This window comes from Hylobates moloch, unplaced genomic scaffold (assembly GCF_009828535.3).
Source record: "Hylobates moloch isolate HMO894 unplaced genomic scaffold, HMol_V3 SCAFFOLD_6, whole genome shotgun sequence".
In the NCBI taxonomy this organism is placed as follows: domain Eukaryota; kingdom Metazoa; phylum Chordata; class Mammalia; order Primates; family Hylobatidae; genus Hylobates; species Hylobates moloch.
In genome coordinates, this window is record NW_026652281.1 from 81,206,989 (window position 1) to 81,220,374 (window position 13,386).

Below are 13,386 nucleotides of genomic sequence, written 5' to 3' on the forward strand. Positions count from 1 at the left end.
ATCTGCCCACCTCAGCCTCTCAAAGTGCTAGGATTACAGGTGTGAACCAGTGTAATTTCCTTCCTTTTTAAGGTTGAGTAATATTCCATTTTATGTATAGAACATATTTTACCTATTTATCTGTCGATGAACACTTGAATTATTCTTTTTATTTTATTATTACTATTTTTTAATTAATTTATTTATTTTTCTTTCTGAGACAGAGTCTCGCTCTGTCGCCCGGGCTGGAGTGCAGTGGCGCAATCTCGGCTCACTGCAAACTCCACCTCCCGGGTTCACGCCATTCTCCTGCCCCAGCCTCCCGAGTAGCTGGGACTACAGGCGCCCACCACCATGCCCGGCTAATTTTTGTATTTTTAGTAAAGGAGGGGTTTCACTGTGTTAGCCAGGATGGTCTCGAGCTCCTGACCTCATGATCCACCTGCCTCAGCCTCCCAAAGTGCTGGGATTACAGGCGTGAGCCACGGCGCCAAGCCTATTTTTTTTTTTGAGACGAAGTCTTGCTCTTGTCCCCAAGGCTAAACTGCAATGGCGCGATCTCGGCTCACTGCAACCTCTGCCTCCCGGGTTCAAGTGATTCTCCTTCCTCAGCCTCCCGAGTAGCTGGGATTACAGGCGCCTGCCACCATGCCCAGCTAATTTTTATATTTTTAGTAGAGATGAGGTTTCACCATGTTGGCCAGGCTGGTCTTGAACTCCTGACCTCAGGTGATCTGCCCGCCTCAGCCTCCCAAAGTGCTGGGATTACAGGCGTGAGCCACTGCACCCAACTGAATTATTCTTATACAGCAACATTAAACGCTTCTTTGCTGGATGTGGTGGCATGCACCTGCAATTCCAGCTACCTCAGGGGCTGAGGTGGAGAAGTGCTTAAGCCCAAGAGTTCGAGGCCGCAGTGATCTATGATCATGCCAATGCACTCTAGCCTGGGCAACAGAGCAAGACTCTGTCTCTACACAAAATTAAATAATTAGCCAGGTGTGGTGGGGTGTGCCTGTAGTCCTGCTACTCAGGAGGCTGAGGTGGGTGGATCGCTGGAGTCCAGGAGTTTGAGGCTGCAGTGAGCTATGATTACAACATTGCCCTCCAGCTTGGGCGACAGAGCGAGACCTTGTCTCAGGAAAAAAAAAAAAAAAAAAACTGGGCTGGGTATGGTGGCTCATGCCTGTAATCCCAGTACTTTGGGAGGCTGAGGTGGGCAGATCATCTGAGGTCATGAGTTCAAAACCAGACGGGGCAACGTGGTGAAACCCCATCTCTACTAAAAATACAAAAATTAGCTGGGTGTGGTAGCATGTGGCTGTAATCCCAGCTGCTTGGGAGGTTGAGGCAGGAGAATCACTTGAACCCAGGAGGTGGATGTTCAGTGAGCCAAGATCACTCTATTGCACTCTAGCCTGGGTGACAACAGCAAGACTCCATCTCAAAAAAGAGAGAGAGAGAAAATAACTGGAGTCAAACAGTTCTGTGTTCAAGTTCTTACAGATCCCTACTGTTACCCAGTTACGACACCTTGGGAAAGTCCCTTAGCCTCCCTGAACCTCTATTTCCTTATCTGTTTCCTTGCGAGTCTGAGACTGAAATCCGTCCTTTACAAAATTGGGATGAAGATTAATGGTTTAATAATGCTTAGTCCAGGATCAGGCTCATTTTTTAAATGGTTACTGAATGTATAGAGGTAGTGGCATTTTAAAAACTTCACAATAGTCTCTTCTTTGATTGTACCACACTTTACTGAGCCATTGTTATCTCTTTGACCTGTTTGAGCACTTCCAGTTTTTCAGTATTATAAATAGTGTTGCAATTACCCCCCTACACCCAACTTTTATTTTTGAGATAAGGTCTCACTCTGTTGCCCAGGCTAAAGTGTAGTGGCGTAAGCACAGCCCACTGCAGCCTCAAACTCCTGGGCTCAAGTGATTCTCCTGCCTAATAGCTGGGACAACAGGCATGCCCCACTATGCTCAGCTCATTTTTAAAAATTTTTTGTAGGCCAGGTGCAGAGGCTTACACTTGTAATCCCAGCACATTGTTAGGCCAAGGCAGGCAGATCTCTTGAGCCCAGGAGTTCAAGAGCAGCCTGAGTGACATACAGAGACTCCATCTCTACTAAAAATACAAAAATTAGCTGGACATGGTGGCACATCCCTGTAGTCCCAGCTACTCGGGAGGCTGAGGCAGGAGGATTGCTTGAGCCTGGGAGTCAGAGGTTGCAGTGAGCGGAGATCGCACCATTGCACTCAAGCCTGGGCAACAGAGTAAGATACTATATTTATAAAAAAAAAAAAAAATTTTTTTTTTTTTTTTTGTAGAGATGGGGTCTCACTGTTGCCTAGGCTGATCTCGAACTCCTGGCCTCAAGTAATCCTCCCACCTCAGCCTCCCAAAGTGCTGGGATTTCAAGTGTGAGCTACCTTACCTGGCCTTGCAGTGACTATTTTGTACTAAGCCTCTGTCTGCAGCCCTGATTCTTGGGCCCTTTCCCGCTGAGAAGGTTCCATGACAGGGACAGAGCCCCTGGGGGAGGTAGGCCAGGAGGGCTGGTGGCCTCTGGGGGAAACTTGGCCATTAACAAACTTGTTTCCTCCTTTCACTTCCAGCCCCATAGCCAGATACCTGTGAGCTGCGAGGAGCTTCCTGAAGAGTCCAAGCTTCTGTCCAGGGCATTATCTTGCAATGTGAGCTCTCCCATCTTCAAAGCAGGCCACTCAGTGAGTGCTTCAAGTCTCCAGGGACCAAGCAGCCTAGGGGCCCTGAGCTGGTGGAGGGCAGGGAGCTCTTGGCTGAGGAGGGGGGAGCAGGTGATTGTCAGGAAGGGTGTACCTTGCCCCTACCCAAGAGAAATGTATGCGAATCTGTTTTGTATCATGTTTGAGAGCCTGGCAAAGCTGGGATTGGGTTATTCATTTTGTGACCTTATAGACATGACTTAACCGTCTGGAGCCTTGGTTGCCTCATCTTTGCAATGGGTAGAATCCTAGCTCAGTGCTTGGGGTGCAGTGAGCACTTGATAAGGGGTCCCTGAGATGATGGTGATTGGATGTGGGGGCCGTGAGGCTGCTCCTCATGCCCCTTCCATTTCCATTGCCCTCTCCTTTCCTGCCAGGTTGCTCTGCAGATGATATTTAATACTGTGGTAAACAGCTCCTGGGGGGACTCAGTTGAGTTGCACGCCAATGTGACCTGGTGAGCAGGCCCCACCCACATCCCTGCCATAGTCTCAGACCTGGCCAAGCCCTTCTCCTAACACTGGCCTCTTCCTTGCCCCAATGCAGTAACAATGAGGACTCAGGCCTCCTGGAGGACAACTCGGCCACTACCGTCATTCCCATCCTGTACCCCATCAACGTCCTCATCCAGGAGTAAGTCCTTCCCAGCAGACAGCCAACCCTCTCCTCCCACTGCAGTCTCCCAACCCAGGGCCCCGACTTTGCCCCTGGGGCTCTCCTTCTGAACCTCCTTCCTTTCCTAGAGCCCCCTGGGGTAATTAGAACTGATTCCAACCACAACCCCAAAAGTTTTCAACATTCCAAAATGTGACGGCCCTGGAAGAGCTCAGGGAAGGATCAGCATTTACTGATGGAAGAAAAAGCTCATTGAACACTGATTTTATATCAGACTGAGGGCCAGCTGCACTGCACAGTTGCTGACATTGCCTGGAGCCCTCAGCACCTCTGTGAGGCAGCTGTGCCTCTCTCCATTTTACCAATGAACAGGCTGAGGCTCAGAGAAGGCCAGCACTTACCCAAGGTCCAATAGCTGGAAGTACTAAAGCCAGGGTCTGAGCTTCAGCCTGTCTGACTCCAAAGGCCCAGCCAAGCTCCTGACTGTTTCCGTCACCCTAGATTCTCTCCCCTCCTGGGGGCCGATAATGCCAGGAGAGATAGGAGAAAAGTTATCACAATACCCCTTGCCCTCAGGGAGCTTACAGTCAAGTGGGAGAGCCCAAACTCATGCACACACAGAGTCAGTGACTCTCAGAACGCGGTAGCAGGAAGGAACCATGGGGATCACTAGTTGGGTTCGTAACTGAACGCTGGTCTGGCTGCTTGTTACTTGAAAGCCAGACTTAAGAGGCAAGAGTTGGTGGGAGGAAAGGCAGGTTTATCTGGAAAGCCAGGCAATTGAGAAGATAGAGAACTAGTGTTCTAAAGGACCATGTTTAATGTTAAGGGTAGGGGGAAGAGAAAGGGGTTGAGATCAAGAGGTAACTTAGCACAGACATCCGGGCACCAGAGAGGATACAAGGAGGTTGGGAACTTCTGGTCCTTGGTGAGATCACAGTGCTTCTATAAATCTTTAACAAAACATAGTTAGTTGTTTACATACGTCCCCCTTAATGCCAGACTTAGTTTTAAAAACTACATGATTGCTGTTTTTGCATGTTATCTCAGTGCTCTAAAATCATCCTAGCCTATGGGCAGGAATGGACAAAGATTTCTTCAACAAAAATGGAGGGAGTTATGTCAGTTTTTTGCTATTTCAAAAAAACCTGTTACAGGTCTTCTTGCTTATTGAAAAGGAAACTTGGCCAGGCACAGTGGCTCACACCTGTAATCCTAGTACTTTGGGAGGCCAAGGTGGGTGGATCACTTGAGGTCAGGAATTCAAGACCAGCCTGGTCAATATGATAAAACCTTGTCTCTACTAAAAATACAAAAATTAGCTCGGCATTGTGGCAGACACCTATAATCCCAGCTACTCGGGAGGCTGAGGCAGGAGAATTGCTTGAACCCGGGTGGAGGAGGTTGCAGTGAGCTGAGATCACGCCACTGCACTCCAGTCTGAGTGACAGAGTGGGACCCTGTCTGGAAAAAAAAAAAAAAAAAGGAAACTCAAAGTCGAGTGGCTTTTTCCAGTTGGCTCAGTTACAGAAGGACAGAGAAGGACAGGGACAGTGTCTGAGCTCAGGTGTCTAGCGCTTTTTAAATTTTTTTATTTTTTAAGAGAGTCTCACTCTGTTGCCCAGGCTGGAGTGCAGTTGCACAATCTTGGCTCACTGCAACCTCCTCCTCTCAGGTTCAAGCAATTCTCCTGCCTCAGCCTCCCGAGTAGCTGGGACTACAAGTGCCTGCCACCATGTCCAGCTAATTTTTGTATTTTTAGTAGAGACGAGGTTTCACCATGTTGGCCAGGCTGGTCTCGAACTCCTGATCTCAGGTGATCTGCCTGCCTCAGCCTCCCAAAGTGCTGGGATTACAGGCGTGAGCCACCGCGCCTGGCCTCCAGTGCTTTTGAACATCAATGCCACACAGTATGATACTGACGTGAAATTAGAGCCAGGAAAGGTGAGTGTGGGTTGGGGGAGAAATGGAAGGGTTTGTGGAGAAAGTGCAGCTTGGACTGGGGTCTGGAGGATGAGGCCATTAGGGGAAGAGCTAAAAAGGAACCTAGGTGTCCTCATCAGAGACCATGGCCCAGACAAAGGCAAGGAAGGAGGAAGCAGTGGGGCAGACCTGGGGGACAGGTATTGGGCAGGATTAGCCAAGGGCGGGTGTGTGCAGGGGAGCAGTGGGGAGACAGCCTGGACATGGGAGGCTTCGGACCTGACCCTCCCTCGCAGTAGGGGGCCATTGGCCAGTGCTGAGCAGGTGAGTGGAAGGACTAGAGAGTGATGTTGGGAAGGTCACCCAGCAGTGTGTGTTGGAAGGATGGGTGTTAAGGGCATCAGCAGCGGATATGATCATCTAGGAGATGAGCAGGGCCCAGAGGACAGTGGAGACACTGGTGAGGTGGCGTGCAGTGGGGAGGACATAGCCTCCACTGGACACGCCTCCCTGGGCTCCAGTCCTGTCTCTCCACTGTGGGGCTTCGGACAAGAGGCTCGCCCTGTCCAGGAGCCTTAGTTTCTGGGAAAGAGCAGGTTGTGGTAGGGATTGAATGAGATGGTATCTGTGCAGTTCCTAGCGCAGTGGCTGGGTGCTCAGAAGCTTCCTGGAGCCCAGGTTGCTGTCACTTCGTTCTTCCATTGCTGCCCTTCTCTCTCCGCAGCCAGGAAAACTCTACACTCTATGTCAGTTTCACCCCCAAAGGCCCCAAGATCCACCAAGTCAAGCACATCTACCAGGTATGAACCCCAGTGTGGAAGGTCCTTATAGGTCACACATTCATTCCTTATCCTGGGGACTGAGGATGCAGGCACCAAGTAGACACAGTCCTCATCCTAGCCATCCACCTGTTCAATAATCCTTTCTCTAGAGCATCACAGCCTCCACTTACAGGCTTCCAGCAGCAGCATATGCTAACTCCTTTCTGCCACTGGATACATTATTTCAAGATCACAGGACTTGAGAGCAAGGAGGACACTGAGAGAGAACCTACTTTTTCATAATGACATTGAATGAGCTACTATTCTTTGCTCTGTTACCCAGGCTTGAGTGCAGCGGCACAGTCTCGGCTCACTGCAAACTCTGCCTCCCAAGTTCAAGAAATTCTCCTGTCTCAGCATCCCAAGTAGCTGAGATTACAGGCATCCACCACCATGCCCAGCTAATTTTTTTTTTTTTTTTTTGAGACAGAGTCTCACTCTGTCGCCCAGGCTGGAGGGCAGTGGCATGGTCTCGGCTCACTGCAACCTCTGCCTCCTGAGTTCAAGCAGTTCTCCTGCCTCAGCCTCCCAAGTAGCTGGGATTACAGGCACACACCACCACACCCGGCTAATTTTTGTATTTTTAGTAGAGATGGGGTTTCACCATGTTGGCCAGGCTGATCTTGAACTCCTGACCTCGTGATCTTCCCGCCTCGGCCTCCCAAAGTGCTGGGATTACAGGCGTGAGCCACCATGCCTGGCCCTACGCCCAGCTAATTTTTGTATTTTTTGTAGAGAAGGAGTTTCGCCCTGTAGGCCAGGCTGGTCTGGAACTCCTGACTTAAAGTGATCCACCCACCTCAGCCTCCCAAAGTACTGGGACTACAGGCATGAGCCACCGCACCTGGCCTATTCTAAGTTAGGTATTTAGCTAGGTGCTGGCATCCTGCCCAGTCTCCAAACCCAGGTTCTGTGCCTGGTGCTTTATTTTTACCTTTTCTTTTCTTTTCTTTTCTTTTCTTTTTTTTTGAGATAGAGTCTTGCTCTGTCACCCAGGTTGGAGTGCAGTGGCGTAATCTCAGCTCACTGCAACCTCCACCTCCTGGATTCAAGCGATTCTCCTGCCTCAGCCTCCTGAGTAGCTGGGATTACAGGTGCCCGCCACCACGCCCGGCTAATGTTTGTATTTTTAGTAGAGACAGGGTTTCACCATGTTGGCCAGGCTGGTCTCAAACTCCTGACCTCAGGTGATCCGCCCACCTTGGCCTCCCAAAGTGCTGGGATTACAGGCATGAGCCACTGTGCCCGGCCTGGTCTCAACATATTCTAAACCAAATTTGCTGTCTTCCCCTAAGCCAGCGTCTCCTCTGGCTTGTGTGGAATCTTTTGAAAGCACCATCTCTTCCTCAAGGAAAACTTACGTGTCTGGGTGAATTTCTCCTTCCTCCTGCCTTGTCCCACTGCCTCCCAGAGTCTGGTTGTCTGTGTCCTTTTTCTGCTACTGCCCAGACCCAGTTCCTCACCTTCTTGCAACTGGACTATTGAGAGAGGCTCCCAACATGGGCCATGACCCGCCTCTCCCAGCCTCTTTCCAGCTCATGCCTGCAGGGGATGGACCTCCCTGGAGCCACTGTCTTCCTCTGCCACCTTCTGTGACTTCCCACTACCTCCTTGATGCTGCTCCAACTCCTCACTCTCAAGCCTTCCAGGCCCCATAGTGTGATCTTGGGCTTCCTTTCCAGCCTCAGCTCCTGTTCTCCTTCCCAGGCACCCTCCTTCCAGCCACATCCCTCTCACCTGGCACCATCCTGGCTCCCTGCATGTCTCTTCCTGGATGCCCTCTCCTTCCTTCATCTGTTAAAATCCTGTCCATCTGGTCAGGCATGGTGGCTCACACCTGTAACCCCAGCACTTTGGGAGGCCCAGGTGGGTGGATCACCTGATGTCAGGAGTTCAAGACCAGCCTGGCCAACATGATGAAACCCTGTCTCTACTAAAAATACAAAAATTAGCTAGGTGTGGTGGTGTGTGCCTGTAGTCCCAGCTACTGGGGAGGCTGAGGCAGGAGAATTGCTTGAACCTGGGTGGTGGAGGTTGTTGTGAGCTGTGATCGTGCCACCGCACTACAGCCTGGGTGACAGAGTGATATTCTGTCAAAAAAAAAAAAAAAATCCCGTCCATCTTTCACAGTCAAATTCAAATACTGCCCCTGACATTTGGCCTTTTTAATTTAACTGGTATTTCAAGTGTCCACAAATGTTTGTTGAATGAATAAATGATAGAATCCTTCTAATTGATACATTTCCCTGCTTCCTGAGACATTGTTAGTACCAATTCTGTGTCACTTTCTTATACCTGAGTCTCCCAGCCTTAACACAGGTAGCTGTTTTTTTTAATAAAAGGTGCTCAGAAATTTTTTTTTTTTTCGAGACGGAGTCTCACTCTGTCGCCCAGGTTGGAGTGCAGTGGCATGATCTCGGCTCACTGCAACCTTCGCCTCCTAGGTTTAAGTAATTCTCCTGCCTCAGCCTCTGGAGTACCCAGCACTACAGGATTGCGCCATCATGCCTGGCTAATGTTTGTATTTTTAGTAGAGACGGGGTTTCACCATCATGGTCAGGCTGGTCTCAAACTCCTGACCTCAAGTGATCCACCCACCTCGGCCTCCCAAAGTGCTGGGATTACAGGTGTGAGCCACCACACTCGGCACTGTGTCAAGCAGTAGGGGATTGGAGGTGGAGTAAGAATGGCTCCTGTCCTCAGGGAGTTCATGCTCTAGTGGAGATGCAGACATCCAAGCAGATCCTTCGCCATCCTGCTGGGGACGCAGAGCACGCTGTGGGAGCCCAGGAAGGGGAGCTGCCCTGTGCTTGGGGAGTCAGCAAAGCCTTCAAAGATAATATTAGAGCAGGCCCTTGCAGGGTGTGTGAGAGCGTGCTGGGTGGAGAAAGCTGGAAGAGCGTGGAAGCCACACTGCAAGGCCCTGAGGACGGAAGCTGGCCACGCCCAGTCACTGGACACTGCCTAACCGACAAGGGCCCTGGGGACTCAGCCAATGAGGACTGGAAGAGACGTGCAAGGGCACACAGGGTCTGGGTGGCAGCTGGGGTGGCTGGCATTCAGGGCTCTGCATCCTTTGTCCTCTGTGCCAGGTGAGGATCCAGCCTTCCATCCACGACCACAACATACCCACCCTGGAGGCTGTGGTTGGGGTGCCACAGCCTCCCAGCGAGGGGCCCATCACACACCAGTGGAGCGTGCAGATGGTGAGTGCTGCCTGTAGAGGGAGGGGCTGCCCTCCCCACGTCTTGGGGGTGGGTGCATTTGAGGGTACAGAGGGCAGGGCTTGGCCAGGTGCAGTGGCTCTGCCTCCCAAATCCCAGCACTTTGGGAAGCTGAAGTGAGAGAATCCATTGAGGCCAGGATTTTGAGACCAGCCTGGGCAACATAACACGACCCCAGTCTCTACGAAAAAATTTTAAAATTAGCCAGGCATGCATGGTGGCCCGTGCCCGTGGGCTCAGCTACTCAGGAGGCAGAGGCGGGAGGATCCTTTGAGCCCAGGAGTTTGAGGCTGCAGTGAGCTATGATCGCACCACCGCACTCCAGCCTCGGCGACAGAACAACACCCTGTCTCTAACAAAGAAAAAAAAAATCAAGGGGGCAAGGCTGGGTGTGTGGGGAGTAAGGATGGATGAATTCAGATCCTGCTGGACTCAGAGATGTCTGAACTCATGCAGGGCCAGGGCAGGGGAAAGCTGGGATGCCAGTGTCTTATCTGGGTTGGGGAGGCTCTAACTGAAGACCTACCACTTGTTCCTAGGAGCCTCCTGTGCCCTGCCACTATGAGGATCTGGAGAGGCTGCCGGATGCAGCTGAGGTATGGGCGTGTGAGCTGAGAGACGGTGGGACTGGGCGGTACCCGGGTCGGAATGAGGCCACCCTGACCCCCCTTTCCTCATCCTCATCAGCCTTGTCTCCCCGGAGCCCTGTTCCGCTGCCCTGTTGTCTTCAGGCAGGATATCCTCGTCCAAGTGATCGGGACCCTGGAGCTGGTGGGAGAGATCGAGGTAGTCCCCACTCCTAACAGATGTGGAGCCGCTGTGGGGGCCCCGATGCCTGGGGTTGTTGTGGGTGGGCTCTCACCAGACAGTCTGCCTCCATTTTTCTTTTCCATCTTGATGAAAAATCCCATTTACACAGTCACAGGTGAAAGAGAACCATGATTTCTGTGAAATTTGCAATGCTGTTTCCATGGGCCTATGGATAGTTCCTACGTGTTCTTTATAGAAAAGTTTCCTTACAACAATGGGCAGTGACATATTAGGGTGCCACAGTAGAGACTGGAGCAGGGCTCAAGCCTATAATCCTAGCACTTCGGGAGGCTTAGGTGGGTGGATCACTTGAGGTCGGGAGTTCTAGACCAGCCTGGCCAACATGGTGAAACCTCGTCTGTACTAAAAATACAAGACTTTAGCGGGGCGTGGTGGCACATGCCTGTAATCCCAGCTATTTGAGAGGCTGAGGCATGAGAATCCCTTAAACCTGGGAGGCAGAGGTTGCAGTGAGCCAAGATGGCACCACTGCACTCCAGCCTCGGTGACAGAGCAAGACTCCATCTCAAAAAAAAAAAACCAGAAAGAAAAGAATACCACAATAAAGTGTTGTGTAGAGATGGGTGCACCCCGCTGGAACCCCTTCTCTGCCCCTCCCCACTGTGTTGCGGTGGGGGCAGAAGCCAGTGGGTTCTGTCCTCGTTCTCCCGGGTTCTGACGCCTTTCCCCACTCCCGCAGGCCTCTTCCATGTTCAGCCTCTGCAGCTCCCTCTCCATCTCCTTCAACAGCAGCAAGCATTTCCACCTCTATGGCAGCAACGCCTCCCTGGCCCAGGTATCTCCACCTCCTTGGAAGCCCCAGGAACAGGCAACAGAGGGAGCCCAGGAGCCCCGGGGCAGACCTAGATGTGGGAGAGCTCCTGGGCTCTGTGCGAGTCAGAACTTCCCCATTGCTAGAGCCATCAGCCTGGGAGAAGCTTCTTCTCCCCTTGGTGGGCACACGACCCCAAAGTTGCCTGAGATGTAGTAGACTTATGTGTCGAGTAAAGTTCAATCAAGGCCGGGCGCAGTAGCTCACGCCTGTAATCCTAGCACTTTGGGAGGTCAAGGTAGGCAGATCACATGAAGTCAGGAGTTCAAGACCAGCCTCGCCAACATGGTGAAACCCCATCTCTACAAAAATACAAAAATTAGCCGGGCATGATGGTGGGCGCCTGTAATCCCAGCTGTTCGGGAGGCTGAGGTGAGAGAATCACTTGAACCTGGGAGGCAGAGGTTGCAATGAGCTGAGATCCCACCATTGCACTCCAGCCTGGGTGACAGAGTGAGACTTCATCTCAAAAGGATCTGTCAGAGGCAGGCGTGGTGGTTCACGCCTGTACTCAGTGCCTCGGGAGGCTGAGATGGGAGGATCGTTTGACCATAGGAGTTCAAGGCTGCAGTGAGCTATGATTATGCCACTGCACTCCAGCCTGGGCAACAGAGTGAGACCCTATCTCAAAAAAAAAAAAAAAAATCATTCTGATGGCAACTTAGCAAAGGAGTTACCAAGCCAAGAGTCAGACAATGAAGAAAGACGCTCTAAGCAGAGGCAGCGGCAAGGCCAGGGGCCTCTGTGGTGAGCGTTGGCAGGGCAGGTTTGAAAAGCAGGAAGTTCAGTGTGGCTAGCAGGCAGAGGGGAGGAGGGAAGATGCATCTAACAGGTAAGCAGAAGCCGGATTCTGGACGGCTTTGAATGCTGAACTGCATGCGATTCCAGGGAAGCCATTGAAGGCCTAGGGCTGCCTAAGCTGTGTGTTGGCCAAGTCATGGCAGCGACTGCAATAGGTGACGTGTTAAAGGGAGAGGGTCTGCAGCTGGAGACTCCAGGCGGGTGATGCAGTCCGGATAGGAGGAGATGGGGAATGGGACCAGGTTCACAGGGACTTTCAGGGGTGGAAAAGGCATTTTCCGGCACTCCCCTCCCCCTGCCCCCAGGTCGTCATGAAGGTTGACGTGGTGTATGAGAAGCAGATGCTCTACCTCTACGTGCTGAGCGGCATCGGGGGGCTGCTGCTGCTGCTGCTCATTTTCATAGTGCTGTACAAGGTGGGTGCCTCCAGGGGTCACAGGCATTGCTGAGACAGCCAGGCTGGGGAGGGGATCTGGTGAGAGCCAGGGAGGAGAATACCAAGCCAGAGGGCATTAGAGCCAGGGGGCCTCAGCCTACTCCCTCCTTCAACAGAGAAGGCTACTGAGGTCCAAAGAACAAGCGAGGGCCAGGTGCAGTGGTTCATACCTGTAATCCCAGCACTTTGGAGGCCGAGGCAGGTGGATCACGTGAGCCTGGGAGTTCAAGACCCGCCTGGGCAACATGGAAAGCATCCGCCACTACAAAAAATTTTAAAAATTAGGGGGACGTGATGCTACCCAACTGTAGTCCCAGCTACTCAGGAGGTTGAGGTGGGAGGATCCCTTGAGCTCAGGAGGTCAAGGCTGCAGTAAGCCATGATGATGCCACTGCGCTCCAGCCTGGGTGACAGAGCGAGACCCTGTCTCACACACACACAAACAGCAAGAGAGACTTTTCCAAGGTCATTCAGCCCATCCCTGGCAGAGCCAGGACGAGGCATCCTGGGAGAGGAAAAGGAAGTATGCCAAATATGGAGGTCCTTCTGGCTTCTGGGCACTGTCCCAGGCACAGGGACACAGAGGCACATGCCACAAACATGCTCCCTCCCATTGTGGCGCTCACAGTCGAAGAGGGGACACAGGCAGAAGCAAGCAGAATGAGGGCTGCAAAGGGCCTGTGTGGCCTGGGGCCTAGAACCCAGGAGCCTCACTTAGGCTGTGAGGGCCCGGCAGGCCTCCCAGGAGAGGTGGCATTTGAGGTGGGATTTGAAGCCTGAGTAGAAGTTACAGATGAAGGCCAAGTACCGTGGCTCACACCTGTAATCCCAGCACTTTGGAAGGCAGAGGTGGACGGATCACCTGAGGTCGTGAGTTCGAGACCAGCCTGACCAACATGGAGAAACCCTGTCTCTACTAAAAATACAAAATTAGCCGGGCATGGTGGCGCATGCCTGTAATCCCAGCTGCTCAGGAGGCTGAGGCAGGAAAATTGCTTGAACCTGGGAGGTGGAGCTTGCGGTGAGCCAAGATGGTGCCATTGCACTCCAGCCTAGGTAACAAGAGCAAAACTCCATCTCAAAAATAAAATAGAATAAATAAAATAAAATAAAGTGTTCTCACTGGGCTGGGGGACTCATGCCTGTAATCCCAGCACTTTGGGAGGCCAAGGAGGGCAGATCACTTGAGGTCAGG

General features: G+C 51.9%; 1 protein-coding gene across 1 annotated transcript in view; it reads left to right on the forward strand.

The window, feature by feature from the left end:
- The window catches only part of ITGAL (integrin subunit alpha L), a 50,627-nt gene that overhangs the window by 35,272 nt on the left and 1,969 nt on the right, over nucleotides 1–13,386 (forward strand). Inside the window, exons 22-30 of the mRNA XM_032155683.2 lie at nucleotides 2,601–2,711; nucleotides 3,107–3,186; nucleotides 3,276–3,362; nucleotides 5,992–6,067; nucleotides 9,181–9,294; nucleotides 9,852–9,908; nucleotides 10,000–10,098; nucleotides 10,823–10,918; nucleotides 12,061–12,171. Coding sequence (XP_032011574.1) covers nucleotides 2,601–2,711; nucleotides 3,107–3,186; nucleotides 3,276–3,362; nucleotides 5,992–6,067; nucleotides 9,181–9,294; nucleotides 9,852–9,908; nucleotides 10,000–10,098; nucleotides 10,823–10,918; nucleotides 12,061–12,171 — 831 coding nt within the window. The remainder of the gene's footprint in view (nucleotides 1–2,600; nucleotides 2,712–3,106; nucleotides 3,187–3,275; nucleotides 3,363–5,991; nucleotides 6,068–9,180; nucleotides 9,295–9,851; nucleotides 9,909–9,999; nucleotides 10,099–10,822; nucleotides 10,919–12,060; nucleotides 12,172–13,386) is intronic.